Source organism: Tetrao urogallus (genome assembly GCF_951394365.1).
Source record: "Tetrao urogallus genome assembly, chromosome: 24".
Lineage (NCBI taxonomy): Eukaryota > Metazoa > Chordata > Aves > Galliformes > Phasianidae > Tetrao > Tetrao urogallus.
In genome coordinates, this window is record NC_136837.1 from 3,820,147 (window position 1) to 3,846,296 (window position 26,150).

The following is a 26,150-nucleotide window of genomic DNA, read 5'->3' on the forward strand; positions in this document are numbered from 1 at the left end:
CCACGGATGGATAATGTCACAGGTGGGACAGCACGAGTGGTCCTTCAGTCCTGCTGGGGTTGGAGATGGTTGTGCTGCAGGGATGGTGCCTCGCAGGCTGCGCCAGGAAGGCTTTGTAATTATTATTATTATTATTATTATTATTATTATTATTATTGGTGTTGTTGTCTTTCCCTCATGAGAGCTGGATTTCATTTTAAAAAGTGTGTCTGAGGCTTTTTTCTGGGGTTTGGAGCCTACTTTTAGTGCCACTAAGAAACATCGTGGCCATGGCTGGAGGTGATACGAAGACCTTCCCATGGCCATGGAGGTGACATGGAGACCTTCCCATGGCCATGGCTGGAGGTGACATGGAGACCTTCCCATGGCCATGGAGGTGACATGGAGACCTTCCCATGGCCATGATTGGAGGTGACATGGAGACCTTCCCATGGCCATGACTGGAGGTGACACAGGGACAACCCCAGTGGCTGCAGCTGCCTTCCCACGCACCCAGCAGGACCGTGGGCCGTGGCAAGCAGAGCCAGGGAGCAGAGGGAGAGGACAGGAGAGGTTAGGAAAACACCCGTTAAACCACAATAACATTTAATGACCTGATCGGAGGAGAGCAAATTACCCTTTGAAATCCAGTCACCACGAAAAAGCAAACGACATCCAGGGATATGAATTAACTGAGATATTGGGGTGGGGGGGAGAGGGGGGCGAAGCACTTGTAGGGCAGCACACGGACACGGGGCTGCTATCTGAGCGCTCACGTTTCCCACAGCCCCATTTCCCATGGATGCACCCAGCTGGGAGCAGGGCTGGGCGTACTGATGGCAGCACAGCAGGGCTGGTGTGGGGCCAGGAACTGCTCTGCTGGGGTGCAGAACAGCCTCTCTCCAGGAGAGAACAGGTTGGGTAACCCCACAGCTCTGCAGTCAGAGGAACGAGCTCAATGGATACGAGCTGGGATTCTACGAGCACTTGGGAAGCCGGGTGCAAGCAATGAGTTTAATTAAACCAGGGCAATCACATCAAAGCTGGTCCCTGCGCAGATACCTTCTTAAATGGCAGGAATTAATTAATGAGTTTGAGTTAAACATGTTCCCTCCTTACTGGAGTGCAGCCTGAGCGTATTGGAGGTGCTGGCAGATTTGGGAACAGTTCGGCTGCTGTGGAGCAGTGACTCCTCTGCCACACCTGGGGTCTCAGAGCTCTCCAGCAGGAATAAAGCGTGGCAGCCCCCTGAGGTTGGGGTTCTTCTGCTGTGTGTGGGGCTGTGCTTATGGGATGCTGCTGTCTGGAGGGGGGTGTCTGTAGATCTCCTCCCTTGAAGCTTCCTCTGTGGTTTCCTGGTGCCTTGGAGGATGGCAGAAGTGGGGCTGGTCCTGCTTTAAGTCCAGCTGTAGTGGCAAAGCACTGAGGATTGGAGCTGCTTGGTGAGCCCAGCTGGGCCTGGCCACAGTACAGGTGAGTGGGACCCACAGCTCCCCTGGTGTGTGGCTGTGTCTGCTTGCAGGTAAAAAGCCTCATTTGGGCTATAAAGCAGCTTCTTATGGCCAAGCTGCACCTTTGGATGTTCATGAAAAACTCGCCTGTGTTTTCCCCTCCAACTCAATAGGATGCTGTCTCAATGCGTTCTGCAGCAGTGCTGATGTTAAGAAATCATTTCAGGTGAAGCCCTGACACTGCTGAAGTCAATGGCCCAGTTCCCTCAGTGCTGATGTAACCCAGACCCTCTGTAGTCCTTCCCAAAAGCTGCTTTGGTGCTCGAGTGTTTCAGCCGTGCCTTGCAGGGAAGCTTTTGTTTCCCTTTGGAAAGCATTTTCCTTCACTTTTAGCTTAGTGATTTGGTTCCTTGAAAGCAGGCAGGAAGCCATTGAGGAATGTTCCCCTTTTATTTCCAGATAAGTTTAATTTTCATCTCTGTAGGATGAGGAGCTGTATGGAGCACCTGCAGCTGCTGTCCATCACAGCAGCAAGCGAATCAAATGGGGGGAATTTCAGCTCTGCCTGACATCCTCCCATCCTGAGCCTGCAATATCAGGTTGGGTTGATGTGAGGAGCAAAGCTCCTCTGTGCTTTAAGGCTGCATGGGAAGAGCTCAGCATGGCCCCTGCAGCTCTGCTCTCCCAGGGGGTGAGGGATAACTTCAGTAAGTCTCAAAGCAGCTGATGTCCCTGGGGCTGTTCCCCCTGTGCTGCCTTCCAGTAAGTTAAGCAGTGCTCCTTTCCCTGCAGCTCTGTGCACAAATGCACCCTTTGCTGGTTAGCTGAAGCCCTGTGCCAGGTCTTTCTCTCGCTGCTCCCGTGCACCAGCTGCTTATCCTGCTGGGGGTGGAAAATGCCTCGTGGGGTTTTTCCTTGTGTGGAGGGAGGAGCATCCTTGGGGACCTGTGGATGTGCTCCTCCTGGTTACAGCAGAGATGGAAACCTCGGAGCCCCATGGCCCCATGCCCTGAGTTCACCTTCTTCTGGCTGATGTGGCTCCTTTAGAAGTGACGCTGTACCCCAAAGTCCCTCCTCTGGGGACTTATGAGCACTTAGGATGCCCGGAAAGGGGATTTATTCCTGGTGGCTCCTTGCCAGGGGCCGGGCTGCTGCCTCCTGACCCCGCAAGGCTGCCCCTGGTGACGCAGCCCCAGGGCCTAGCATGGGAAAAGACGTCAAGGCTGGGAGAAATGGGGCCATGGCAGATGAGGTGCCTGCCGGGTTCAGCCCTCCCCTGGCTCCAAACGCTGCAACCCAAAGCCCTGAGGAGTTCGGGGTGGAGGAGGCTGTGAAGCCCCAGGTTTGGAGGTGAGGTGGTGGGGGGGACCCTCCTTGTGCCCCCCAGCTTCTGTGTCCCCAGGTGAAGGTGCCAGCAGTGCCCTGAGCAAATCCTGGCAGCAGTGGGAGCACACCAGTGTGTTTGTGTAGCTGTGGGCTTCAAGGAAGGGGCAAGTGTGTCATCAGGTTTCTTCTGAGAACATTTTTATTGCTGCTGCAGTCGTTTCCCACCGAGGTTCCCTGGGTCCTGAGGTCAAGTGCTGGGCTTGGAGCCACGGGGCTCAATCCAGCAGCCATCCTCCATGCACCAGGGCTGGGTGTTGAGCAGGGAACTGCAGCAACAAGAGCTGGGAGCCAGCAGCACAACTTGTATGAAGGAATCCTTTGCTGTTGCAGTTCTTGAGCAGTTCAGCTTGCTGTCTGCATCACCTGTGCATCCCCACCCTGTGCTGCTTGGGCACCATGAGCTGTGCTCCTGCACACTGCAGTCATCACATTGTGCCTGGCCAGGCTGTAGCTGCTTATACAACAGCAATGAGTTCAGCTGTTCTGTGCACAAGTCTCTGCTCCCTCACTGGGGTGAGAAAATGAGGGGGAGACTTTTCCCTGTGCTCAGAGCAGCCCCCATGAGGACAGCAGCATTTGGTAGGTTTATGGCCAAGGAGCTGTGTTTGCCATTTCCACCCTCCATCCTAGAGGAAATCCCCATTCCTCTATTCCCCTCTTTCTCTGCTCCTTAGCAGCACAGCTGGACCAGACCTGAGCCACCACCCCATGTGTCCCCACCACTGTCCATCTCTCCTCCCTGGTGGCAGCAGGCATTTGGCCCATGCCCTGCATGCAGTGTGCTGTTGGTGCTCAGGGCTGACACAGCAGTGCCATCAACTGCAGAGAATGGAGGGGAGGTTATCAGCTCCCAGCTATTCACAGCTGCCCTTGTTAGCCCTGATAACTGGCTGTGCCCACCTACAATCATGCTGCCCTCAGCCAACTGGGAGGAGAAACCCCCAGGGAGGCAGAAAGGCAGCCTATAAAACATTCTCTCCTTGGGGATGTGGAGAAGTCTCTGGTGAAGGAGAAGGCTGCGCTGGGAGCACGAGATGCTGGCAGGAGGCAGCAGGAGGCTGCAGCAGTGTCTGCTCGTCGTGGCCATTGCATGGAGTGCCGGCTTCTTCCACTCACCAGCCCTGGCTTTGCAGAGGTAGAGTTGTTGCTAAAGGAGCACCATGTGCTGGGTTTTGCCATCTCCTTGTTTGCTTGTTTTTTGGTGTTGAGACCACAGAGCTCTCTTCTCTGCTCCTCCAGGCTGCTGAGAAACACCTTCCCTTCTTCTCCTCCTCCTCCTCCTCCTCCTCTCTCTGGCACTGAGCACACCTCACCCTCCTTGCTTCTCTTCCCCTCTCCCTCTGAGCGCTGCATGGCACAGCAGCACCTCTCCTTCCATTCCAACCTCCGAAGCCAGCACGACGCTTTCCACTTGCAAAACCAACGAGCTGAGCCTCAGCACATCACGAACCCCCCGTTGTGTGCGGGGCAACCCTACAGCACCGTGTCCCATCCCCGTATCCGCTCATCCCTCCGCTGGGCCGGGACCCGGCGGGCAGCTGCTGCCACCTAGAGCTCGGATCTTCCAGGGCAGGGAGATGCTGCCTCCTGGGGGTGTCCCACAGCCCCCTCCCCTGCCCGCAGGATCGCTCTGCGGAGGATGCCTTCCATCCGGCAGACGCTGCAGGAGATGGGCGTGAAGGTGGCCGACGTGTTTCCCGAGCTGCGGCAAAGGCGAGGCGGGGCGGGCGGCCCCCAAAACGGAACGGCTCCCACCCTCCTCACCAACTACCTGGATGTGAGCCCCTCCCCACGCACGGAATGTTTGTTGCCCCACCTCACGGGTTCTATCAGCCGCAGGAGGACCCAGCCCGAGTCATTCTGCCGGCGCTGTGCTTCTTCCAGACGCAGTATTACGGTGAGATCAGCATCGGCACCCCCTCGCAGACCTTCAAGGTGGTCTTTGACACGGGCTCAGCCAACCTGTGGGTGCCGTCCTGCAAGTGCTCCCCACTCTACAGCGCCTGCAGTGAGTGCTGGGGGTGGGAGGGGACACTCTCCATCCTCACCCTTTGGTTTTCCAGTGGATGTGGGCAAATCCTTTCATCTCAAGGGATGCACGGAGCTCTAGCTGGCCCTGCTGCCCCCTCCCTTGCTGTTTCTGATGCCTTCCTGCCTCTCCCCAGTTTCCCACAGCCGCTATGACTCCTCCAAGTCACGGACATACATAGCCAATGGTACAGGCTTCTCCATCCGCTACGGGACAGGCAGTGTCAAAGGCTTCCTCAGCCAGGATGTGGTCATGGTGAGAGCACACCCTGAATTTTGGAGCAGTTGGCTCTGCTCCCCTTATGAGCACAACCATTTACCTGAAAGTATGGGAGCTCTGCTGGGTTTTACCCCACAGTCTCCCAATGTGGAGACCCTTGTGCCCTCCCCAGGTATCGGACATCCCCATCATCCAGGTCTTTGCTGAGGCCACGGTGCTGCCTGCATTCCCCTTCATCTTTGCCAGGTTTGATGGGGTCCTGGGCATGGGTTACCCCAGCCAGGCCATCGATGGCATCACCCCTGTCTTCGACCGGATCCTCTCCCAGCAGATCCTCAAGGAGGACGTGTTCTCTGTCTACTACAACCGGTGGGTTTCAAGGTGGGGAGGGGGTTGCTTTGCAGGGCTGGGCATTGCAGCCTCAGTGTGCTGGGGATGCAGCTTGGGACTGTGAAGAAGCTACGGCTGGGGTTGTGGGACCCAGGCTGGGTGGAATTTGCCTGCAGGAGATGGGCTGGAATGAGGCAGCACAGGAGGCAGATGCACGTCTGTAGTTCTTTATCCCATCTAAAGATGGATTCTTTAATAATGAATGAGTCCCAAGGATGCTAGCTGCCATTGCAGCCTGGTCTGGTTGCTGTTTCAGTGCCCTTGGCACTCTGGGATGCAGCCACCCACAGACCACAGGCTCACAGAACGTTTCTCTCTTTGCAGAGCTTCAAAGTAAGAAGATGAAAAGCGTGAGCTCTCTGGAGGCAGCACCCACTGCCAGCACCACAGACCCCAGTGCTGGCTCCTAGGAGCTCCAGCCCTGGGCTCTGCCCTCACCTGTCCTCAGTACCCACCTGCCCCAATCCTCACCCCTGTGGTCTCACATCCCCCTCACTGAACCAGGATGGCTCCTGCTTTGCCACTGCTCACCAGGCTGACAGCACTGCATGCTCCCTGCCCCAGGAATCCCAAGTGAAGGAGGGTCACCCCGCTGTGCTTTGCACCCTAGGAATTCTCCTCTGAAACCCGGTGGGGAAATCATCCTGGGGGGCACCGACCCAGCCTACTACACTGGGGACTTCCACTACCTGAGCATCAGCAGGAATGGGTACTGGCAGATCAGCATGAAGGGGTGAGGATATGGGGCACATCATCCAAATACTGCCCTGGGCACATAAAGGTGGGCTTGGGAGAATGGGGCTGTGGGCAGTGGGATGCTTTGTACTCTAGGAGGGAAAGGGAGTGGGGTCGGTTCTTCCAGCACAGAGCTGCACTATGATGATGTTCAGCTCATCTCACAGTGCTGGGGAATGCAGAGGGGGAGGCACTGTGGGTTGATTTCCCTTGGAAGCTGCGGTGGAAGAATTTAACCCCTGTCAGCCTGCAGGAGCAGCGTGAGATGCTGAAACAATTCTGCTTTGTTTAGCTTGAAAAAAAAATAATAATAAAATAAAATACCACCACCGAGACCAACAAAAGATACATGATGAAGCCTTGCTTTCACATCTGAGGAACTTGAAGGGAGCGATCCCAGAGGAGTTGTGTGCTGGAGGCACTGGGATCAGCATGTGCTCTGCCCAGCTGCTGCTTCTGAGCTGCAAACATCACGAGAGTTCAGGATTCCCCTCTGTCCCAGGGTGTCTGTAGGGGCTGAAATCTTGTTCTGCAAGGAGGGCTGCTCAGTGGCCATTGACACCGGAGCATCCTACATCACTGGCCCAGCCGGCCCTGTGTCTGTGCTGATGAAAGCCATTGGAGCAGCAGAGATGACTGAAGGAGAGGTGAGCAAAGCCCAGCTGCATCCCCACGTTCTCCCCAGCCCATCCTCAGGCTCAGTGCTGCCTCCTCCTCCTCCTGCAGTACGTGGTTGACTGTGAGAAGGTCCCCCAGCTGCCCAACATCTCCTTCCACCTGGGTGGGAAGGCATACACACTCAGTGGCTCAGCCTACGTCCTCAGGGTAAGCTGTGTCCCTGCGTGAGGGCAGGGATGGGACGCTGGTGGGGATGCACTTCTCCCTGCATCCCTGCAAGCAGTCACAGAGCGATGCTGCTCGCTGTTTCTCCACGCTCTCACGTGCAGCAGAGATGCCCAGGTGAGGCAGAGCAGCCCACTGCTGCTTCCTTGGGTTGGGGGATATATGGAGCCAGCAGAGCCAGGCAGGGGTAACCCTCTGTGGTAGAAGGGAAATCAAAGCCAAGCACAGGGCACGCGTTGAGCTGGAAATCTCCCTCCTGCCACCTCTTCTACCGTAGAGTCTGCTCCTCTCTGCAGCAAACCCAGTACGGGGAGGACATCTGCGTGGTGGCTCTCTCAGGGCTGGACGTCCCACCCCCGGCTGGACCCCTCTGGATCCTGGGTGCCAGCTTCATCGGGCACTACTACACCAAATTCGACCGTCGCAACAACCGCATCGGCTTCGCCACCGCCCGCTGACCGCCGGGGGGGGGCTGGGAGGCAGCTGGGAAGCAGGGAGCATCGCCGGGGAGAGAGCGATTCGACACGCAAACGAGAGCAGCGCTTCCTTAAAGCACAGCCACCTCCTCTCTGCACTGAAGCAACTGCAAATCCTCGCGTTCTCCCACTCCAAAACCCCCGCTCTGCTTCCCGAGAGCCTCCGCTGCCACGGGGGGGAGAGCGGAGCCCGGGAGCATCGCGCTGAGGAATCAAAGTGGGATCCTGCAGCTGGAGATGCACCTCCGGGGGCTTTGCAGGGTGATGTGCGTTGCTGCTGGCTGGGGCAGAGGAGCTCTGCAGGTTGCAGACGCTGTGGAGCGATGTTTGGTTGCTGTTCTTAGATGGGAGGCAAGTTAATTGGTGTCATTAGGCTGCTTACAGCGATGGTTCTTTCAGCTGCTGTTAACCCTGCCCCTCTCTGCAATTTAATATTAAACAACCCCAGAGCAGCAGGAAGCTGAGCGTTCTGCAAGGAGGGAGAAATGAGGAAAAGTTCCCTTACAGGAACTGGGGAAGAAGTGTTCTCTGCTGGGATCCACCGCTGTGCTTTAAGCAGGCAGCGCTGCAGGCTGCTCTTCCCTGTTGTGTCAGAGAGCTGAGAACCAGCTGCAAATCTGAGCCCACCCCAAAGCCAAGCAGTTGGCAATGCTCTCATCTCCCCCTGGTTGTGAGCACAGCTGAGCCCTGGGAACACACCTGTAATGAACACAGCACTGTGCTGCAGGAGCTTCTCCTCCTCACCCTGCCACCAGCAATGGCTGCTGATTTCCCAGAGTGAATCCCGGCGATGGTTGGGAGCAATTCCCCTTCCAGCACAGCATGGGATGCTGCCAGCCAGGCTGCAGCCTTGCCAGCCTCCTTTCCTGCAAGGCCCTGGCTCTGAGCAGTGGCCAAGCTGCCAGTTTTTGCCCTTGGCAGGGTGTTGGGCAGCTTGTAGCCAAGCTTGAGTATTTAAACCTCTTAGCATCAAGCTGTGCATCCCTGGGATGGGAAAGGCACCCTGGGTGCTTCTCACTGCTTTCCATCCCCTTCTGCAGCACTGTGAGGTGGGGAGAATGGTGAGGATGGCTCTCTGGGGGGGCAGATGGAAGTGACCCCCCTCCCCACCCGCTCTCACCCGGTGCTTCCTGAGCACTGTCACAGCATTCAGCTGCCCTGCAGCACAGGAAACCCAGGGAATGGGGAGAGGCAGCCGCGGGGGGGAGGGTCTACACGGATCAGCTCTGGAGCCACAGCCTTACAGCCACAGGGAGATGCTTGAAAGCTGTGGGGCCCATCTGAGACAGGACGCACCTTTGGGTCTGGTTCTGCTCCTTTTCAGCGCAGTGGCTCGGAGCAGCAGGAGAGAAAAACGTTTGGGCTGCTGCTGGCCCTTCAGCCTGCCCATTAACACCTCTAATAGCCTGTGCCAGGGCCATTTCCTAGTGCCTGCTGTGCAGAGCTGGCTGCAAGGCACTGCTAACCCGCAACTGCCCCGTATTAACACTTGTGATCGTTACAGGCGAGCAATTAGGCCACGCTCGGCCCAGCAAAGAGACCGGAGCAATTACGGCCATCCTATTAAAACTGACAGCGCTCACTCTATATATAGCAACGCAGGGAACTGTTTTATTTTCTTCCCCTTCCTTGAACGATTTTCCCCAAGTCTCCATGGTCCATTTAGTCGGCTGCAGCCGCAGCCAGCTGTAAACTTTGGAGGGGGCATTCTGTGCTCGGAGCCGTTGTTATTTCCTATGATAATGAACTGAGGCTGCTGTGGTGTCGGGGGGCCGGCGGGTGGGTGATGCTCTGTCTTTAACCACTCAACCTCTCTGCAGCTCGCCAGTAAATCCCAGTTGATGGGAGGTGAATGTATTGCCTGGGTCCGGAGAGGACAGCACAGAGAACTGGTGGAGATTTTAAGATTGTAGAATAGGATTTTTTGATTTGGAAGGGTCCCAGATGTCAGCTTTTGGATTGGATGGGACCCACTGAGTGCAGCTCCTGGTGGAGACGATAGAATTACAGAATATCTTGATTTGAAAGGCACACAGACAAATGGCCGAGTCCAACTTTTGAGCTGGAAAAGACTGCCTGGATCCAACTCCTGGCTGTGCATCACCAATCATAGGATGTCACCCGTTACCTCAGGGCACAACCTGCACCTCGGGGTGCCGCATCCCCTCCCACCCCCATCCCGACCCCTCGCCGCAGCCTTGCTCCAACCTCCTTCAGCCCCCATTTGAGCCCCAAAGCTCAACCCCGATCCCAAATCCCAGCCGCAAAGCTCCGAGCTGCCCAAATCCCCCAGAAACGTCAGCGCTGCCGAGAGGCTTCGGAACGCAGCCCGCAGGTGCGCGGGGCGGAGATGCCCGGAGGCGGCGAGCGCAGCGTTCGGAGCGGGGCCGGTGCGGGGCCGGTGCGGGTCCCGCTGACCTCACAATGCGGGCGGGCGCTGGTGCGGGAGGCGGGCGGCGGGAGGCGGGCCGGTGACTCATGGCTTCCCAACGGCGGGCGGCTCCTCCCCGCGGCCGCCGGCCCCGCGGCAGCCCCCGGCACATGGGCCGCGGATCGGGGCGCTCGGAGCCGGGGATGGCCGTACCGCCCGGCCGCTGCCCGGATTGCTGGGATACGGAACGGGGAGGAGGTGGAGGTGGAGGTGGAAGTCGTGGGGTTCCCGGCGTGCTTCAGCTCGGTGTGTTGGTGGATGAAGGAGACGTGCTGCCCGGAGCGCTGCGGTTGATGCGGGAACTGAGACCCAGCTGGGAGCCGGCCAGGGTGAAGACCAAGGTACGGGGGGTGCACGGAGGGGGTTCCGTGGGAGGGGCTGTAGGATGCTGTAAGGCCTGACGTGGAGGGTACGACACACCGGTGCCCCGTTCTCTCAGGGGCTGAGCAGGTGTGCAAAGCTCTTGCACACCGAGCCCCCCCACGCACAGGCTCTGGGGACACCATGGGGAGCCACGGAATGAGGACTGCGGATGCAGAAAGGTCTCTCGGGGCTGGAGGTTGGGGGTCGTGCTGTCAACCCCCTGCATTACCCCACAGGTGCTGCACTGCATGGCAGTGCCACCGGACACCACACGTCACAGTTGCAGGGCTCATGTGGCTTAGCAGCAGGCTTGCACTTTTACCAGGTTCCTTTGCACAGAGCGAGTTGGGATGAGTGCTGACATCCTGCATGGAGCAAGGCTCACCTGTCCCAAGCTGGCACAGCAGTTCCTGGGAATCAGCAGCCCCCGTCCTCCTCCTCCAAGCCTCTGCTCAGGTGTGGGGTGCAGAAAGGAGGCAGCTGGGGGCTGCAGCGCCGTGGGATGCCTTGGGATTGGCATGGAGCAGGCAGGCAGCAGAGCTGGATGCACTCAACCACGCGTACGTGTGCATGCATGTCCTCTGAAGGCACACGCTTCCTGTGTGCCTGGAGTGCCATTAAAAATGTATTAATAGCCAAGTGTAATTAAATCCAAGAAGCTGCAGGAAAATACATACGAAAGGGCAGATGGTAAGGGACAGGAAGCTTGGAGTTCGAGTTCCTCAGGCTGCATAGTTGGAAGGGCAGGAAATGTCCCAGGCGCTGTGTAGCACCTCGCACAGCTCTGTGGTGCTTATGGGGAGCCTGAAAGGAGCAGGAGCACAGCTTTGTGGTGGCCAGGTTCTGCCCAGGAATGGAGAGGAGTTTGCGTTCAGCAGCAGCTTGTGCGTGTTGTGTTTTTAATTTAGAAAAGACCAGGAAAAAAAAAAAAAAAAAAAAAGAAAAAGAAGAAGAAAAGAAAACTTAGGAGACATCAAGGGGAAATCCTCCGGTTGCATTTCTCTCTGCAAGAGGTATTGGGAGAGGATTGGAGCGGTGCGTTGTTCTCAGCTGGTTCCTATTAGCGTTCCTGTTAGCTTCCCTCTGCAGACTGGAGCAGTGCCTGGTTCACACCGCCTCGGTGTGCAGTGTTGGGGCACAGCTGCCTGCAGGGACTGTACCAGGCTGTGCCTGCAGCATGGAAAACCCGCCCGGCGCTTGGGACAGGGTGCAGAAAATAAGGAGGCCGGGTGCTCATCCAACTGCCAGGCTCCTCAGCCCCGTGCACTGCATGTTGTGCTGCTCCTCGTCCTTTTGGTTCTGCTCCCTGGGCAGCAGTATCTCCATGCTGGTGTGGTGTCACAGTGACTCAACCAGCATAAATACCTCCGAAGGGAAGCAGCAACGCTGAAAGGATTCAGGCATGGCAGAGGGCTCTGCTGTCCCTCCGAGGATTTGTTTTAGCTTTAACTTTGGCAGCAAGGTGCTCTGCTGCAATAAGGGCCAGCGCTGCTGTGGTGTGGTGGGTGCTCAAGGAGAGCCAGCGTGGGCATGGGGACACAGGGCTGCAGGAGGGGGCAAGCAGGCACAGAGCTGCACCTCTTCAGTATCTTTGCACAAGGCTTGGGCTGCTGCACAGCTCCTGGTGCACTCGCACTTGCTTTCCCCTTACACACACACCGTGCATGGGCATGCAGGTTGCTGCCGAGCCATGTGCGTGCAAGTCTCCAAAATCAATGGCCTGGAATTCAAAGGGGATAAGGCTCTGTAATCCCATTAAATCCACTGAAAGGGGTGATGGGCCATGAGGCAGCAAAACAAGGCACTGCGTGTGGACCTGGCATGGAGGCAGCGCTGAGCACCTCGAGGAGGAGCTGCTCACCTGTAGGTGCACACGTGCAGCTGGCAAACGTTGGCACAGCGCTGCAGCATGTGCTGCATGCTGCATTACTGGAGCCTGGCAGGGCAAGAAGAGCTGAAATCGTGGTGGGAACACAGATTGGCCGGGTAGGAACTGCAGCTTGGTTGCTTGCAGCATCACCCTGCCCAGCTGCGGGTGTGAGGATGATGGACACCGCAGCCCGTTACGCCTGGCTGTGTAATTCCAGTGCAGAGTTTCCCTCGGCAGGCTGCACAGGGAAGCCCTATATATAGGCACCCCACACAGGAGCGTGAGTTGCCGAGTGAGCCAGCTAAAATTAGCTGTCCCACCCCCGAGCATCGCTGCTCCCTACCACGCACCCTCCAGCATCGCACCGGCTCCGTCTCGCCAAACAGCGAGAAGACGAAGGGAGAACGCACCGGGGATGCTTCCCCTCACTGCGTCTGAGCATCCTGCCTTTGTGATGGGAACCCAAACCCCTCGTAATACCCATGGAGATGGCGGCTGCTCCGTGCTGCGGCCCAGGGCAGGGTGAGGACCCCGGCGCGGGAGGAACGGGGCCTGCATGTGCGCGGGCAGGCGGCCAAATCGGGGCTCCGGGAGAACAAAACTCTCTTTCCATCTGTGAGGAACCATCAGAGCAATGACAAGAGACGTCCCCAGCAGAGACGTCCCTGCCTATCAGCGACTCGTGGCCCGTGGGGTGGGTCAGGAGGAGGAGATGGGGTGGTGGTGTTTGCTCAGCCTTGTTTGCTGTGCCATTGGTGGTTTCTGCCAAAAGGTTTTTTTGGGACCTGTTCCAGGGTCGCTGAGATGCCGGGTGTGCTCACAGCACATCTCACCGCCCCTGAGCAACAAGGTGAAAAACAGCAGTGAGTTTCCCCCCAGAAACGCTCGCAGTTTGGTGCAGCTGAAGCCTTGTGCCCATGCAGGTTGTGCCTGACCCCGTGCAATCTTGTGCCACCTCCCACAGGAGCTTTTCCTGCTGTCCTGCTGCTCCGCGTTCCCCTTTCCCCATTGCCTATAACTGCCACTGCTGTATCTGTGCCATGAGGAAGGGGGTTCCCAGTGCCCACCCCGCATGGCAGGGACGTGCGGTGCATCGCTCTGCCGCCCCTTCTCCCCTGCAGCTCTTCACCGACGGCATCACCAACAAGCTGGTGGCCTGCTACACGGACGAGGACATGGCAGATGCAGTGCTGGTCCGTGTCTATGGCAGAAAGACGGAGCTCTTTGTGGACCGGGAGACGGAGCTGAGGAACTTCCAGGTGCTGCATGCCCATGGCTGCGCCCCTGACCTCTACTGCGCCTTCCAGAACGGGCTCTGCTATGAGTTCCTGCCTGGCATCGCCCTGGGGCCCGACCACGTGCGGGATCCCCACATATTCAGGTGTGTGGGACCCCCAGTGCTGGTCGTATGGGGTCAGGGAGGGAGCAGGGGGAAGTGGGACCATGTTTTCAGTTCTCTACCTGCTCCGAACTGGCACCCGAGGTGCTCCAGTCCGATCCTTCCCTTGCTCAGATCTGGGTGGTGATGGGGTCGGAATTCCCAGTGCTGTGCACCCAGGTGGGGCCGAGTCGGCAGCTGTGATTTTAAAGCTTTTTGTGCAAGGGGATTGCATGAGGATCGTGGCTTCAGTCTGAGCTCACCCTGGAAAGGTGAAGCTGTCCCTGATGGGCGTTTGAGATCCTTCAGAGGCTCAGGACTTGCATGGAACAGGGAGTTAGCTGGGCTGTGCGTGTGTTTTGGGGCATCTGTGTTGAGTCAGCTCCATTCCCCAGCTCAGACTTTTAATCACACCTCTGCTCACTTCCAGGCTGGTGGCCCAGGAGATGGCCCGGGTGCACACCATCCACGCCAACGGAGCCTCCCCAAACCCATCCTCTGGCAGAAGCTGCACAAATACCTCACCCTTGTGAAGATGGACCTCAGCCCAAAGGTACCCAACCCCAGGTAAAGGCAGAGGGATCCCAAAGAGCCAGGCTCTGGCTTGGGCACCCACTGCCCACCCATCTGTAGGTCTTCCTCCTATGGGACGTGGGTCTCCAGGTAAAGCCTCTGCTGGAGTCTGGGCTTTGTGAGCACGGGTTTGGGGAGTGCTGGCCACCTGTGGGTTGTGGTTCCTCCATGAACAAGGTTGTAGACAAACCCCTGAGAGCTTGGGGTGCTCATGGGATGGAGGCACCCCCAGCTGCCTGCTGTGCTATGGTTGCACAGCACCTGGGCAGCATCTGACCTGAACCACAGACACCCATGTGCTGTGATCACCCTCCTCCCTGTGAATCTCGCCTGTGTTTTATGCCATCGTTAGAAAAAGATGGAACCCAAAGCCCTTCTTACAGTGGGATCTGAACAGCAGGGTTCTGTTATCACTGCTGGAAGGGATGCTGGCAGCCCAGCCCCATTTCAAAGCGCTTCATCCCATTGCTGGGAGGGCGATGCCATGCTGGGAGCCCGGGTTTGTGTCAGGTGAGTGAGGGCACATCAGCCCTCTGTGGAAGGGTGCAGGCAGCCCCCAGAGGTGAAGGAGGTGAACGAACCCCAAATCAAGCAAATAATTAACCCTGTCCCTGGGATGGGATGCAGGGCTGTTCCCAGTGCTTTACCCAACGCTGCACCGTACATACAGCCAGTGTGGTAATTATTAACGTGCTCCATTCTTGGAACAGCTGCAGAGGTTACTGAGTATGGGGCCTGGAGGATTCAAAGAATTCCCATCACCTTTGGGTTGGTCTTAGAGATGAAGGGAATGGCTGAGGCCGTGCCAAGTGCCCTGGGGACCATGGAGGATGCACCAAGTACCGAAGCTGAGCTTCCCTACCAATAACTGCTCTGTGTCACTAATGAACTCATTTATAACATGCACAGAGGGAAGTGGGGGCAACGCTTCCCCTCTGCTCCTATGGGAGATCCCTGTGAGCAGAAGTGATTCCTCCCCTTCCCCTTCCCCAGCCTCCACCAGGACGTGCCCAGCCTGGAGATGCTGGAACATGAGCTGGCCTGGATGAAGGACACACTCTCACAGCTGGGCTCCCCCGTCGTGCTGTGCCACAATGACCTGCTCTGCAAGAACATCATCTACAACAGAGCTCAAGGTCAGTGGCAACAGCAGAGGGGTCACTTTGTTCCCCTCTCCCCGGTGCTGATGGCTCCAGCCCCAACCCATTGCTTTGCTTTGCAGAGCACGTCCGTTTCATCGACTACGAGTACACTGGCTACAACTACCAGGCTTTCGACATTGGGAACCACTTCAATGAGTTTGCAGGTGAGCTGGCTCCTCTCCGTGGCTCTGAAGCTCCCCCTGGGTTGGGCAGCTCCCCACTATCTCCCCATCCTCGAGGAATGAAGGAGAGAGCTGCATCTGGACGCAGTTCCTTGGGTGATGTGCGAGGCAGCGTCTCTGCTTGCCCTGATCCACTGGTTGAGGTGTGATGCCTGCAAGAACTCGGCTCTATGAACCACGTGGGTGCCTCAAATCAGAGGGCTGAACACTCTGTGCAAGCCCAGAGCTGCAGTTGTTTCACTCACATGGGGAGAACACTTCGGCCACATCAGTGTGCCCTGAAAGAGCCGCCCTGTGGCCACCTAAAGCCCCTCTCCTCTTGCAGGTGTGAAGGAGGTGGATTACCGCCTGTACCCCAGCAAGGAGACCCAGCTGCAGTGGCTGCACTCCTACCTGCAGGCCTACAAGCAGCTCACCCAAGGGGGGCAGGGAGGCAACGGGGTCACCGTGTCCGAGAAGGAGCTGGAGGCTCTCTATGTGCAAGTGAACAAGTTTTCTTTGGTGAGTGCTGGAGGTGGGAGGTGGGAAGGAGCTGACTTGATCCCTGTGTTCTCCTTTTCACTCGCAGGCTTCAGGTGCTGCTGGGGGCTGACCCACAACAGAGCCTGGCTATGCTCAGAGCTACTGAGCTCCAGGGCAAGGTCACAGATAGTGCTGGGTGAGGACGCTGAGATTGCAGAGTCCCAGTTGGCAACCTGAGCAGCTTGCTTTTGCCAGGAACATTTACAAAAATGATTTTCAGAGAAGGCTGAAGCAGAGGTCTGACAGCTGAACTGCAGCCCTTTGAACTGAGGCAGGGAGTTGTGTGCTGGGACATCTGTGCTCTGCCCTCACACCTTCCAGCAGAGCTGTTTGCTGCAGCAGGGACCTATCCCAGCATGGCCAACTCTCATGTTGGCTGTGGGGTCAGGAGAGATTTCCAGCAGCAAAGCTGTACCCTGAGCGCTCTGCACTGCTGCTCAGCATCCTTCCTCACCTGGGCTGCCATCCACCTTTGGAGCTTATAGAAATCCACGCCTGGGCTGTGCTGCTTCTGATCCCTGTTCTGTCTGTTGCAGGCATCCCATTTCCTCTGGGCATGCTGGGGCCTGATCCAGGATAAATACTCTACCATAGACTTTAACTTCTTAAGGTGAGTCCGTGCTGAGCTCTGCAGAGCTGAGGGGGCCAATGTCCAAGTGCTCAATACTGGATGGATCCCAAAACCCTGGCTGGGTGCGTGTCTCACGTCCATCCCTCTTTTGGCAGATATGCAAAGCTAAGGTTTAGGCAGTACTTCAAGATGAAGCCGGTGGTCACAGCCCTGCAGATCTCCAAATAGCGGCTCTGGCCCTTGGGACCCTGAGTTATTTTGTCCTTGCTGCATCCACAGCCCTGGCACCTCCCTCGCCTCCTCCCTGCCCAGGGGTGAGGGCAGGTCCCGACGGTGGGAAGGGGGAAGAGGAGCTTTACCCCAGCCACCGATTAAAGGAGACCCTGGACATACCCAAGACTGGACCATGAGATGCTCGAGAGGACCACAGAGAGGTCCCTGCCTACACAAGGACATCTCACCACCGCCTTACAGCGAGCCCGGCTCAGCCCTGCTGCCCGGCAGCCCTGTGTCCTGCTGGCATTGCTGCTGCTGGGCCTGGCACTGGGAGGAAATGGGACCCCCCTCATCCATCCATTCAGCACTGAGCACTGCTGGGTTGCTTTAGCTGCCCCGTGCTCACACTGTGCCTATTGGCTTCACTGTTCCCTCTGTCCTTTCTGCCCTGCCTGCTCAGTACTCTCGCCCCTCAAAACCACCCTCCGTAGGTCTGTGTTCACCCCAGAGCTGGGGACCCTTTTCCAAGTGGGATGGGTGCTGCTGCCATCCGGCTCCAGGCTGAGCCATAGCACTGCAAGGCAGCGAAGGCAGCATCCTCAGCAGTGCTTCAAGCACTGCTCTGTGCTCAACCTGGGGCTGCTTCTCCCCACAGCCCCATCAGCTTCACTTGCAGCATCCTACAGCGCAGCGGGGGGGCTCCCAGCCCTGTCACCCCCCATGTCCCCCAGTAATGGGGGGCTCAGTGCAGCCACGGGTATGGAGTGTGGCTGCCCTATCCCTGCACTCTTCCCCCCATCAGTGCAGCCAGGCCCACACGAGATGCCCTGGCAGGAGAGGGATGGAGCCGTGCTGTCCCTAGAAGTGGGCACAGCTTTGTCCTCAGCTGGCATTTGGCTGCTGTCCCCTCTGCAAGGATGAGCCCACCCCACTGAGCACTGCCCAGCTCATGACAGCAGTGGTACATCAGGTGGGGGCTGGGGGACACGGTCACTTGCCTTGGCTGCTTGGCAGATGCCAAGGGACAAAGCATCTGCCCCCTCTGCCAGGGCACGGGAACCTAACCCAGCAAAAACCTGTGACTTTTGTTGCATCTGGTGTTTGTTTTGGTGCACAATAAAAGCTGCTGGTAGCTGGAAATCGGGGGCCAATGGATCTGTGGTGCCTGCTTCAGGACTTGGGCTGGTGCGGGAGCTGAGGGGGCCTCTCATCACAGGGTGTGCTGCTGCTGGTTCCCCCTGGCAAAGCAGTGTCCCTGCTCCAGGCAGGGCACTGTGGAGCATTTGGCTGCAGGAAGCAGCGGGCAGAGGAGGCTGATCCCCAAATGTGGGGATGAGACAGGTAAGAAGGGAGGGGAGGGCAGGGGAAAGAGCAATGGACCAGCACAGAGAAAGCATCGTATGGAGAAGGAAGAGGGGTGGGAAGGGGGAAGGAAGCCCCCAGATCTCTACAATGGAAGCCTGGATCCCAATCCCTTGGGTTGGCCAGACTCAGCCCTGAGCTCAGTTCAAAACATCATCTTTATTGTGCCAAGGGGTGGGGAGGGCAGTTTGTAAACAAGTATGTGAAATATACAGGTTAAGTTACTCGTCTTATTAACAAAATAAAGCTCTATCTATATTTACAGTCTTAAAAAAAAAAAAAAAGAAAAAAAAAAAAAAAAAAGAAAGAGAGAGAGAGAGGAAGAGCTGCTCCTTCGGTGCGGGGCCGCATCCAGCCCCCAGCCTGAGCTGTGCCTTGGGGGGAATAAATAAAGCACTGAGAAAAAGGGAAGAGAGAAGGGGGTGGGCAAAGAGAAAGGACCCCCACCGGCTGCTGTGGCCCTGGAGTGAGAGGGAGCAGCAGTGCTGCTGCAGCCCCTAGCAGAGGTGTGATGCACGCAGCACGGCTGTGCCTGGCTGCTGCCACACGGCGGTGCGTGTGCTCCGTGCTGCTCCTGCACCTGCATGCAAACCCTGCGCTGGGTGCACGGGTGCTGAGCAGAGCCAGATATTGTTGGTTTTTTTCTTTTTCCCTTTAAATCGCTATTTTTTCCTCTCCCCCCACTCCGTCTCCCCCTCCCCCCCCCCCCCCCCCCCACTTCTGCTGTTTCCATGATGCACAGAGGTGAAGCCTTGCGCTCGCGGAGCTGCGGTGCAAAGGAGGCACCTGGGGATGCGTGGACCCACAGCAGTGCTGTGCACCGGGGCTGCCTGAGGGCTGGGCACAGCCAGGGAACAGCACCCGCTTTATTTACAAAGTGGGACAGAGCATCAGGAGCATAAAGGGCTCCTCAGTGCCCTCGGCTCGCACTCGGGTCAGGCAAGAGCTAAAAAAAGGCTCCATGGGAATTCACTGGCAGGCTGCAAGGGGGGAACTGCAGTGGAGCGGGGAGGGCTGGGCTGAGCAGAGCTTATGGATGCCCCCGTGGCCAGGCGTCGGCAGGTGGCATAGGTAGGGAATAGAGAGCTGGAAGATTCCCATGTCCCATTCCCCCCAGGTCCTTACTGGGGGCTGCAGGGTTCCTGAGCCATCAGCTCTCAGCCAAGCTGCAGAGCCCCATTCCCTACAGCAGCAACGGCACCGCCACGTACCCAAACCCCCCACCATCACCCACTCATCTCATCTCATCCCTGCGGCTGCTGGCTCTTTACCCGCGCCGCATCGGGGGTCACCAGCGCCTGGTGCCAGCCAGCCCCGCTGCCCCCCGCCCGGCCCTTCAGTCTGTCAGCACCACCAGCTCTCCATCGCTCTTCTCCTCTCCCTCCGAGTCCTCCTCCTCGCTGTAGCGATACATCTCACCATCCGCCACCGAGTGCCCATCGTCCCCTCCGCCGTCACCTTCCTTCAGGCTACGAGCGCTGACGATGACGGGCATGCTGGGATCCACGCCACGGGGCAGGTAATGCTCCATCAGCGGGGACGGCAGCTGCATGCCCACCGGCCGAGGGTACAGCACATCCGAGGAGCCGGGGGGCAGCTGGCTGCCTTGGGGACTGCGGGATAAGGGGGAGGGGAGGGGGGGGGATGCCATCAGCGGGACGGGAGCGGGGCGAGCCCCTCGCTGCCCCCAGGGCATCCCTCTGTGTTACCCTATCAAATAGCCCTGCCGGGCATCCTGCCGCCGGTTCCTCATCAGCGCTTTGTATTCCCCCACGCGCAGCCGTTTCCCCTCCACGATGCACGTGCGTTTGGGTCGGGGTTTGTACTTATAGTCGGGATATTTCTCCAAGTGCTGTCGGCTCAGTCGGGCTTGTTCCTCGTAGTAAGGCTGCTTCTCCTGGTTTGTCATCGATTTCCAGCGGGAGCCTGGGCACAGAGGAGCCACAGGGTGTGCTTAGCCACTGCCACACTGCAGCTTCCCCATGGAGATCCGTGTGCACGACCCCATGGCAAGAGGGGATTCACGCTCATGGGGGCTGGATTTAGATCATGTTTAAGGCTCCTTCTAAGCCAAGCCATTCTGCGGTTCTAGGAATGTTCACATGCTGCTCTATGCACACTACACTTGCAGCAGTGCAATGCATCCCCAGACTGTGGGGCCCTCAAGTGTGACAGGAGCCAGAGTTGGGGTTGGTGGCACCCCTGGGATCCCTGCCATGCGTGGCCCCCAGCCCTGACCTTCTGGGGCACCTCTCCAAATAGGTGCTGTGGCTGCAATAGGCTGTCCTGGTGTGTGACTCAGATTCCCCCAGTGGCTGACCTGCATTGTCACTTCCACCTGCACCCAAGGCAGGAGGGGAAAGGGGAGCACAGCACAAGGCTGCTGACTGGGGAGGGGAGGGATGGGATCAGGGGCTACAGCCAGACCCATGTCCGGGTCTGGGGAGTGATGAAAGGATCACGCTGGAAGGATCACATAATTGCACCATGGGGCGAATCTGGGATGGCTCAGCCCAAGAGAAAGTGCAGGGGCTTTAACTGCAGCTTCCACTGCTTAAAGGGCATCTGGGGAAGAGTGAACCCAGCTCTCCTCACAGGCGCACCTTGAAGGACAAGAGGCAGCAGGTGAAAGGCAATTTACAGCTGGGCATGAGGAAATAATTCATCCTGCTGGGAGTGGGGCAGCCCTGGGAGAAAGTCCATGAGGGGAGTGGGATCTTCACCCTTAGAGATGCTCAGAGTCAACAAGAGAACCTTGAGCATCCTCATCTGAGGATGATGCTAGCAATGCTTATGGCCTCAGACTTCCAGAGTCCCTGTCCCCATTCCCTAAACCCTCCCTCAGGTCTCCATCCCCTAGAGCTCATCTCCTTCCCCTGTTCCACCAGTTGGGCATTCTGAATAAATCAAGGCACGGAGCCACACGCACCCCACATCCTCCCCCTGCTCAGCCCCTCGTGCTGCCTGAGCCCCAGCAGCCATACAGGAGAGCACACAGCAACCAAAACTCCCAGCCTCGGGTGAGCACCAGTCCCAGCATCCTCGGCTTCAGGTTAAATTTGCCCCAGTGAACAGCGAGCAGCTCCGGCTCCCCATGCAGAACTGCGCCAGCTATTTAAAGCCACGGACATTGAATGTGACAGCAACCAGAACACCACACGCGTCTGCTCCCAGACCCCTCTCCGACCCCCAGCGGTTGCGAGCAGATCCTGCCTGCGTGCTCTTTCAAATGCAGAAGCCCAGAGGTTGTTTCGGTTCTTTTTTAACGAGCGGAGCTGCTAAAACGAGGCGGCGGCGGAGCGAAGCGTGTGAGCCTTCAGATGGGCTACTGGGAGACCACACCGATTGCTTTTAATAGCTGGGGTGAAACAGGCTGCCCCAAGGCTGGGGTGACAGCAAGCTGCTGGTGGGGAGCTGGGGAACAGAGCTGGAGGATGCTGCCAGCTAAATGAGGATGGTGCAAAATCATCCTGCTGGGGATACAGCAGCATGGGGTGCAGAGAGCATTGCAGGGGGGTAAAGGGGTGGCAAGTAAAGAGCTGCACTTGGTGGAGGATAGCAATGAAACAGTGCTGGGCTCTGGATCCCGGCATAGGGGGGCATTTGCCCCAAAGATCCTTGCCCCAAAGGATGCCCATGACCTGCTGCTCAGAGCAGAACCAAGGAACCCAGCAGTGGGTCCAGGTCCACCCTCACCCTGAGCATGCACTGTGCCCCTGCTGCTGCCTCAGCCTCTGGTTCCCCTTTGCACACCTTTGTCAATCTGATTGTCAATCATGGCCCCATTGCTGTGCCCCCCAGTGCTGTGGGATGTACAGAGAAGGGTTTCCTTCTCCTTTCCATCCCACACCACAGTTGGGATCCCCCACCCTGACACGGTGAGGCAGGGTGGACGCAAAGCACTCACCCAGGATCTTGCTGATGCTGGAGTTGTGCATATCTGGGAACGCCTGCAAAATCTTCCTCCTCTCATCCTTCGCCCACACCATGAAGGCGTTCATGGGCCGTTTGATGTGGTTGTTGTTCCTGGACTCGGGGAAGTGCCGCGTTCCTATGAGAGGGACCCCAAAGGCTGGCTCAGAGCAGGAGGAAGGAGCAACGTGGCACTGCCCCACGGCACCCACCGTCCCCATACCGTCCATCTCACAGCTCAGCAGAGTCTCATCCAGGCGGTGTGTGGGTGTCTCCTCCATCCGCTCCTTCACAGGGGAAGCATCGATGCCAACGTGGTCCTGCAGGAAGGGTGGATGAAGTCATCGTGGGGTGCAGTGATGGAGGGGTGGGGGGTCACTCTGGGTTCGGCTCACCTTGCGGTAAGGGTGGCTCAGCGCTCCCTCCATGGCACCGCTGTGGCCGTGCAGCAGCTGCCGTGCATCCTGGATGGCTTTGGTGATGGCATCGCCCTCGCCCAAGAATCCTGGTGGGAAACCAGCCCGGGGCACCCGTCAGCACCCCAAAATCCCATAATGCCTATCCCCAACCCAACAAAAATTGGGGCAGCGTGGCCCTGTGGGGCGGCACGGTGCACCCAGAGCACCCCAACAAGGTGAGACACCAAGGAGCAGAGCTGTCTGCTGCCTCTGGGAGGTGTTGTTGGGGAGGCTTTAGGACCCTCCACGGGTGGAGGTGATGGGAACCCACCCAAGGGCAGGTTGGACGGGCTGCTCTGCAGGTCTCGCACAGCCCCATGGCTCGGTGTGAGGGACTGGCAGCTGCTCATCTTCAAACTGGGTGAGCTGGAGGCACTGGGGAGCTCGGAGCCTTTGGGTTTGGCCGTCAAGTTCAGCGGCTGCGAGGTCTCCTGGGGCAGAAGGAAGGCAGGGTGTGATGTACAGCCCCTGGCACACCCAGGTGCAGGGGAACAGTGGGTGCTGTGGGGCTGTAGAGGCACTTTGGGGCCATACCTGCATCTGGAGGTGGCCAGAGCCACTGGGTCTCTTTAACGTGGGAGGAGGAGGGCTGTGCAGCAGCTGCACGGGGTAATCCACTGCAGGGAACAGAGGAAGTGTTGGGGGATGAGGGCACCCCGCAGGCATCCGTACGCCCTGGGGACTCGGCTCACCTGGCTTGCAGGGGATGGGCTGGATGGGCAGCGCTATCTGGGGGTCCTGGGTCACAGGAAGGGGCTGATGGCTGGGGGTGAAGGCAGGGATCATGACGTAGGGCATGTTGACCTGCTGGAGGAAAGAGCACCACGGATAATGGTTGTGGGATGGCGTAGCTGGGCTGTGTCCCCGCTGTCTGGCTCTGCGGGTGGCTACAGGGGTGTCCCCCACCTTTACCTGGATCTGTTGCTGCAGCAGGTTGATTTTGTGCTGCTGCTGGATGAGCTGCTGCTGCTGCTTCGCAATCTGGAAGGAAGGAGACAGAGGGGCTGAGCAATGGGAACAGGGGCTCCTGAGCCCCCATGGGGCATGAGCTGCCCAAATCCAAAAGCGATGCTCCCAAGGGCATGGTGGCCTCCTGTGGTTGGCACAGGAGATGTCTCAAGGGCCACAGGGAGAGAAATGCAATAGGAGAGACCATCATCCATACACCATGTGCCAGAGATGCCATCCTTGCACTTGGCACCGTTGGGTCACCCATACCCTGATGTCATCCCCACACTTAACACTATTAGGGATAAGAGGAATAAATCAATGTTCAAAGAGCAAAGAAGAGGGCAGTCAGGAAGGGGCTCGTTAAGGACTTCCTATGATTCATCCTCAACATGTAGATAAGGAATGGAGAGCTTTGACCCTGAGCCACCCCATAGCAAGCAGCAGGATGGGAAGTCTTGGGATGGGCACAGAAACAGGGAAGGTTTCTGGGCAGACACCAAAGAGCTTCTTCCTACTTCTAGAGGGGTTCTGTCCCCTGGACCCCATCCCTCTGGCCTGCCTCTGTAGTCAGAAGGTACCAAAGTGAGCCCTGAAGGGACACAGGTCTCCTGGGAGCCCACCTGCTCCTGCTGCTGCCGCGCCAGCTCCATCTGCTGCTGCTGCTTCTCAAAGAGCATTGCAGCCATGTTCTTCTGCTCTGAGTGGGCTGTCAGGAGCTGATCCCGCAGCGTGGACAGCTGGTTGATCATGACGAGCAGCTGGAGCTCTTTCTCTGCCAGGCTCTCCTGGGTTCCTGCATAGGGAAGAAGCAAAGTTGGGGGCTTGAGGAGCAGCATCACCACCACGGGTGGGGGCTGTGGTCAGAGGGGTGTTCAAAAATCCCCCTGTGCCATCAGAGCAAGGTTTTATCAGGAAAGCCCAGTTCTGGGTAATGAGTATTTTGGCTAAAAACCTACAAATCTCCACAAAACATGACGCTGCAGACACACCTCCCCTCCTATTGATGGGGGAACACAAAGCCATGCGGGCACCTGAGGGGGGCACAGAGCACCGAGGTGGCACAGAAGGGACCTCACCCTTCACTTCTTTGGTCTCAGCAGCATTTCGGCCCAGCAGCCTTTCCTTCCAGTCGCTGGAGAGTAATTTCTCAATGGTCGGCATCACTGTCCCCATCAGCAGGCACCGCAGTCAGCAGAGCAGAGTGGGGAGAGGAGAGCCAGGTGAGCACGGCCCGAAGCTCTGCACCGTGGCTCTTCCAATCCCAAATCTTCCCAAAAATAGAGAGGTCCCAGAAACCTTTCTTACCCTCTTTTAAGTTTCTGTTGAAGTCCAGCTTCTCCTGGCTGCCGACAGCCGGCTCGAAGGCTGAGCACCGCGGCTCCAATGCATCACCAGCGGGTGAGCAGGACTCCTGCACACACAGAGCATCACTCGGTGGAGAACCCGTGGACAGGGACATCTACATGTCTCCAAGCAGGAGACACCAAGCTGATGGGGTGCTCAGAGCTGATGGGGTGCCCAGAGCAAATGGGTTGCTTGGAACTGAAGGTATGTTTGGAGCTGATGAGATGCTCAGTGACATCCTGGACCACGTGCTCCTGAAGCACTCCCCCAGCTTGAAAGCATCCCAGTGACCAAGCCCTGCTTTGCAGGAGGTTGCTGTTATTTCTTTGGAGTGCCCTGCTTCTCCAAGCCCGGGGACTGAGAATATTGGGCAGAGAGAGAGGAAGCTCGAGAGCAATTAAAACAGGAAAATAACAGAGTGGCCCTGGTCCTGCATGCGCGGACAGTGGAAGATGTCTGCAGGTGGCCCTGGAGAGCTGAGCGCCAAAAGCTAATGCCAGAGCTGAGCCGAGAGCACTGACAGCAGCCAAAAACCCTGAGGGGAACCTCAGGTTTCAGCTTCATTTCCTCAGGATGAGGAATAAAAGCTCAGGGAAACGACAACCTCTGTCTGCCTGGGGTGGGATGCAGTGCACTGCCAACCCAAAGGGACCAGGGCTCGGTCAAGGCCAGGAGCAGAGGCGGTCACAGTGATGGGACCCACCTGTGGCAATGCCTGGGGGTCTGTGCCCTCTCTTGGTGGTGGTCCTGGGGGGTCGTTGGGATGGGGCTCAGTGCTGGGGGCAGCCCCCGGTGGGCTCTCATAGCCACTCTCCTTCTTCTCCTCCGTCTTGATGCTGCAGTTCACCATGCTGCCCGCCCCATCGAGCTCCAGGTGGGGAGAAACGGGGCTCCTCATGGACATCCTGCAGAACAGCAGGGCTGTTAGCAGAGAGATGGGGGTCTCCCCTCCCCCCCACACATCAGAGGCACCCCTTTGCCCAGCCTTGCCCTGTGCTGGTGGTGAAGCTGAGCCCTGCGTGCTCTAAGGGCTCTCCATGATCAGCCCCCAGCGGGGCACCATGGGGCTCAGAAATGTCCTAAGGGCATCCAGTGGGGCACCAAGCATGGCCAGAACCAGTTTTTTTTCCCCATAGGATGTGCCCTAAGCAATGTGCCACAGCCACGTCCCCTGCACAGTTTGTGTCCCCAAATGGGACAAGCTGGGATCCCACTGCAAACTCCCAGCAGGAATTTTCCCCCAGCCCCCGGACCACCAGCCCTCACAACACACAGCAACAACAGCACCAAATGCCCCCTCCCCACCTTCACCTTTCAGGGTGGAATAATAGGGGAAGGAGACCATCAGGGATGGGATTTACAGCGGG

At 57.8% G+C, this 26,150-nt stretch overlaps 3 protein-coding genes across 3 annotated transcripts; 2 read left to right on the forward strand and 1 right to left on the reverse strand.

Annotated features, from left to right (window-relative positions):
• Positions 1-3,850: 3,850 nt before the first annotated feature.
• REN (renin) lies at positions 3,851-7,490 on the forward strand (the record flags this gene model as incomplete). The annotated part of the gene is made up of 9 exons (XM_079546380.1): positions 3,851-3,951; positions 4,440-4,593; positions 4,701-4,824; positions 4,982-5,100; positions 5,237-5,445; positions 6,065-6,187; positions 6,692-6,836; positions 6,916-7,014; positions 7,329-7,490. 9 exons carry the CDS (start codon positions 3,851-3,853, stop codon positions 7,488-7,490), a joined length of 1,236 nt encoding a protein of 411 aa, XP_079402506.1.
• A 2,559-nt stretch (positions 7,491-10,049) lies between these two features.
• Positions 10,050-16,768, forward strand: ETNK2 (ethanolamine kinase 2; the record flags this gene model as incomplete). The annotated part of the gene is given in 9 exon segments (XM_079546348.1): positions 10,050-10,280; positions 13,294-13,553; positions 13,981-14,027; positions 14,030-14,117; positions 15,117-15,259; positions 15,346-15,429; positions 15,773-15,948; positions 16,506-16,579; positions 16,696-16,768. Coding segments are annotated over 9 exon segments (1,176 nt in total).
• Positions 16,769-19,454: 2,686 nt separating this feature from the next.
• SOX13 (SRY-box transcription factor 13) lies at positions 19,455-25,687 on the reverse strand (the record flags this gene model as incomplete). Its single annotated transcript, XM_079546557.1, has 13 exons — positions 19,455-19,731; positions 19,828-20,044; positions 22,026-22,169; positions 22,254-22,350; positions 22,426-22,535; positions 22,760-22,919; positions 23,023-23,105; positions 23,181-23,295; positions 23,401-23,469; positions 24,060-24,232; positions 24,516-24,602; positions 24,745-24,850; positions 25,487-25,687. The coding sequence occupies 13 exons, from the start codon at positions 25,685-25,687 to the stop codon at positions 19,455-19,457; spliced, it is 1,839 nt and encodes a 612-aa protein (XP_079402683.1).
• Positions 25,688-26,150: the final 463 nt, after the last annotated feature.